Consider the following 4,011-nt stretch of genomic DNA (forward strand, 5'->3'; position numbering starts at 1 on the left):
CGTCGAATCTGAATCACTTGAAAAAAACACGGGGGTGCTTAACTTTTTTCCAGGTGTATATTTAGAAATACAAACACATAGAGTGACTAGATTTATGTATGAAGTTCTATTAAACAGTAATGAACTTAATAACAAAAACATCATATACACAGTTTCATTCTAATAACAAACTTTGCTGATGTAGAAAAAATTTGCATTATGTTGCAGGCCTATCACATTAAGCCTTGTCTTGAAATTATGAAAATGAACTCTTACATTTTTTCCTCTTAGCTCACATTCTGATACTTGCATTTGAACAACTGATTTTTTTTGTTGATGTTCAAAGCTACAAGTTACTCCTTTCAGCCATTAAAAAATAACTAATCAATTTTGATAGTAGAAATTTTAAGTTTTTAAACTTCAGATACAACAGTATTTCATTTAGTTTACCAAATGTTTAGTGGACATCAGAGTAAAATGTTTGAACTTGTTGTGTTGTATTTAGTTGTGACTGCAATGGAAATGTTCATGTTTTGTTTCTGTGTATAAGTGATACCTGTAACTTAAAAATTCATTCGCATTTTTGGTGTATTTCGTAGGTTGTGATCCTAGAACACAAGTCCATTGTATGCCCAGGTTACACAGCTGTGCTACACCTACATGCAGCTGTGGAAGAGGTTTCTGTCAAAGTAGGTGTTCTCATTTATGTGTTTTGTTCCATTAATATGCCAGTACATATTTTTCACTTCTATACCCACACTAGTTATAACTGGGAAAAAAGCAAATGTCTGGATCAGTCTGTTTTCAAATATAACATATTTTAACCCTCACTACAGATGAGTCAAAATGTGCATGTGATGATTTTTTACACAGTTATCAATGTATTCAAATAAACTTGGCATCATAAAGTAGTTAATAAATTACATATTAATATAAGTTTTAATTTTTTAAAGTTATGAGGAAGTATTCAAATAAATCCTCAATCCCCACCCCTAGAATGAAAATCATGACATTTGTTTTCTTCCCTTTTCTCTGGGTTATATTCCACCCCTCTCTGAAATACAGAATTCAACATAAATTACTCATTACAATACAGATATTACTAAAGCAAACTCTAATTTTTATAGCTTTCAATCTTGATTGTTCACGATGTCATAAACTAGAAAATCAGACCCACCTGCCATATCTTCTCTTTGTGAAATTGCCAATAATTTTCTCTAAAGTTTTATATTATATTGTTCATAACCAATAGAAAGGCAAAATTTTAATCTATCAAATGACATATAATGCTTTTTTTTCCAGTACAAAGTATTGACAATTTCATCTTCAGTTTCCTTGGTACATTATTTAAATAAATATAAGTTTATCATATTAATATCATCATTATAAATAATGTAAATTAAATTTCAACAGCAAAAAAAGGTCAAATATAAGTACAGTATTTCTTTTTTTTTCATGGTTATTTTTATTATTAAAAAAGTAACTAAAATGTAAAAATTATAAACTTTTTTGTTAGATTAAGTAAGGTAATGAAAAATAAAAAATTTCATGAAGTATGATTGCAAGTAGGTCATGATTTGTCATTCAATAAGGTAATGTGAACTAAGTGTTTGCCACGTAATTTGCAAATTGTATGGCAGGATTATTAGTTAGACACAGTTCAAAGGGCAATAAAACAAAATTAAGTAGAAAGATATACAGACTTAAAAATCTTAAATTTTTAGGATAAACAGTTGTAGTTTTTTTGTTACAATCTGCAGTCATTCTAGAAAGAAAAAAGTAATTTTGATTTATTTCATTTCATTTTTGGTGGTTAAAAGATTGGTCAAATCAACTGAGTCTTTATTAGAGTTAGGATAGAGAAAATAACAGATGAAATATCATTTTACTGAGAAACAAAAAAGCCTATTTATTTAGGAGTTTTTAGAGGTTATACAAATGAAATTTGAAAATTTTCAGATGATGTAAAGTATTTTTAATCTTAACATGAAAATCACTTTGCACTTCGAGCTGTCAACACTCTTGACTCCATATATTCATGGACAAATCTTTAGTAAAAATGCTGAATTAGAAAATATGATTTTATATGTGCAAAAAAACATGTAATGATTACTTAAAGCTTGCTATATTTCATGAGGAAACAAATACCACATTAAACATTATAGAATTGGGACTGATGATTACTTTGTGGTTACATGTTCAGTCACATTGACCAACTCTGTGGAAATAGTTAAACCAACATTTTGCATATAAACTGTACCCCATGTGTACAGTTAGATTTTTGGTTCAGTTTTGGTACAACATCCACATCTATAACTCTCAGTCAATAGTTATGTCTGTATATGGTAGTGATACTTAGATTTAAGCTAACCCCCACCTCCCACATCTTATAAACGTTTTGTCCCAAAAAAGGTGGCATTCATCAAAAATAGAATTTTACAGATTTGTAGCTTTTGTTGCCTTGTAATTGCAAAGGATATTGTAAGCTGCAATAAAAATGTTTATTTTTTATCTATATTTTATCTTGAAAGGTATAATAGTCTATCTTAGTATTAATGTAATAAAACTTGTTTTAGATATTAAGTATTTTCAGAAATAAAAATTACATTTCTCATGAAATAAGGGAATAGATAACTATCTAATTGTATTTCTTTACACATAGGCCTTAATCTGCTTAATTGATAAAAAGTCTGGAGAACGGAGTAAGACACGGCCTCGGTTTGTTAAACAAGATCAAGTTGCCATTATGAGATTAGAATGTTCAGATTTGACCTGTATGGAGTCTTTTAAAAAATTTCCACAGATGGGGCGATTCACATTACGAGATGAAGGTATGGAATTTGACACCTAGACACAATCTTTTAGTTATTTGAAAAAAATTGATACAACTTTATAAAAAAAAAAACATAATCCTCTCTCCAAATAATGTATAAACATTTAATATTGATAAAGTAGGTTTATGCTTATGACTTATTTTGTTTATATTTTTTTCAGGTCGCACCATTGCTATAGGAAAAATTTTAAGAGTAGTTGAATAAAGATTTAAAGACTCCATATACAATATCTGAAGAAAAGTGAACTGTCAAGAAGGCATGCCACATCCCCAGCATCAAAGATGTGGAGTTTGACTGCTTAGCCTTTTTTTGTATCAAGATCCTTTTAACTGCAGGCTTACTTTCTAATAACTTGGGCATGGGAGAAGCTATAGAGAAAAAAAATTATTTTTATCATCTTTATTGTACTTCCAAACAAATGAAGAACAGCTCAATGTGTAGGAGCTTGTGGAAAGTATTTCTCACATACACTGATTTGCATTTTTATAAACCTTGTTACTGATGAAACATGTTGAATATGCTTTGTTGTTGGCTTTCCCATAAAAAAAAAAAATTAACAGACTGTGTTTTTAATGGAACAAAGATCTAAATGGAGAAACCTTTTTTGGTATTTGCTAGTTCTTTCTAAAGTTTTTAATGACTAATTTTGGCTTTAATTGATAAAAAATGGCTGTTTTTCAATCAGGATTAGGGCAAGAAAATGTTTACAACAAAGTAACAAGCTTTATTTAGATGACACTTAATCCACATAGCTGAAAGGGGAATTAAATTTCATACACTTTTGGTCAGGTTGATCATGTCAAGATTAGTTGGTTGCCTTGTTATATTTCTTACATGAGGTTAATAAAAGGGATGTATTAATGACATGTTCATTAAAAGGAAACCTGTTGCTATAATAATTTATTTTCAAATAATAACTACAACAACATGGACATAAGAATGTATAAAATTTACAATCTGAATTCCTCTTCAACAAAATTATATTTATAACACTGATAATCTCCTAGATTATCTACAAAATTCCTGATGAATTAAGTTGTTCTCAGGGAAATTACATGACTTAAAAATGATAAATATTTGCAAAATCAAATCTTGCATTATAAAAAGTTATTTACCCAAAATAATTAAGTACTGATATACATGATATCAAGCCCGGCATGGCCAGGGTGGTTAAGGCACTCGACTCGCAATCTGAGGG

The 4,011-nt window shown here is 29.2% G+C and overlaps 1 protein-coding gene across 2 annotated transcripts in view; it reads left to right on the plus strand.

Moving 5' to 3' along the window:
* LOC106460988 (eukaryotic peptide chain release factor GTP-binding subunit ERF3A-like) overlaps nucleotides 1-3,696 on the plus strand; it is a 62,229-nt gene extending 58,533 nt beyond the window's left edge. For both annotated transcript variants that reach the window (XM_013920755.2, XM_013920754.2), the window contains exons 13-15: nucleotides 579-668; nucleotides 2,642-2,810; nucleotides 2,974-3,696. In XM_013920755.2, coding sequence (XP_013776209.1) covers nucleotides 579-668; nucleotides 2,642-2,810; nucleotides 2,974-3,017 — 303 coding nt within the window. In that variant the 3' untranslated portion in view covers nucleotides 3,018-3,696. The remainder of the gene's footprint in view (nucleotides 1-578; nucleotides 669-2,641; nucleotides 2,811-2,973) is intronic.
* The last annotated feature ends 315 nt before the right edge of the window (nucleotides 3,697-4,011 follow it).

The sequence above is a fragment of the Limulus polyphemus genome, unplaced genomic scaffold (genome assembly GCF_000517525.1).
Source record: "Limulus polyphemus unplaced genomic scaffold, Limulus_polyphemus-2.1.2 Scaffold875, whole genome shotgun sequence".
Lineage (NCBI taxonomy): Eukaryota > Metazoa > Arthropoda > Merostomata > Xiphosura > Limulidae > Limulus > Limulus polyphemus.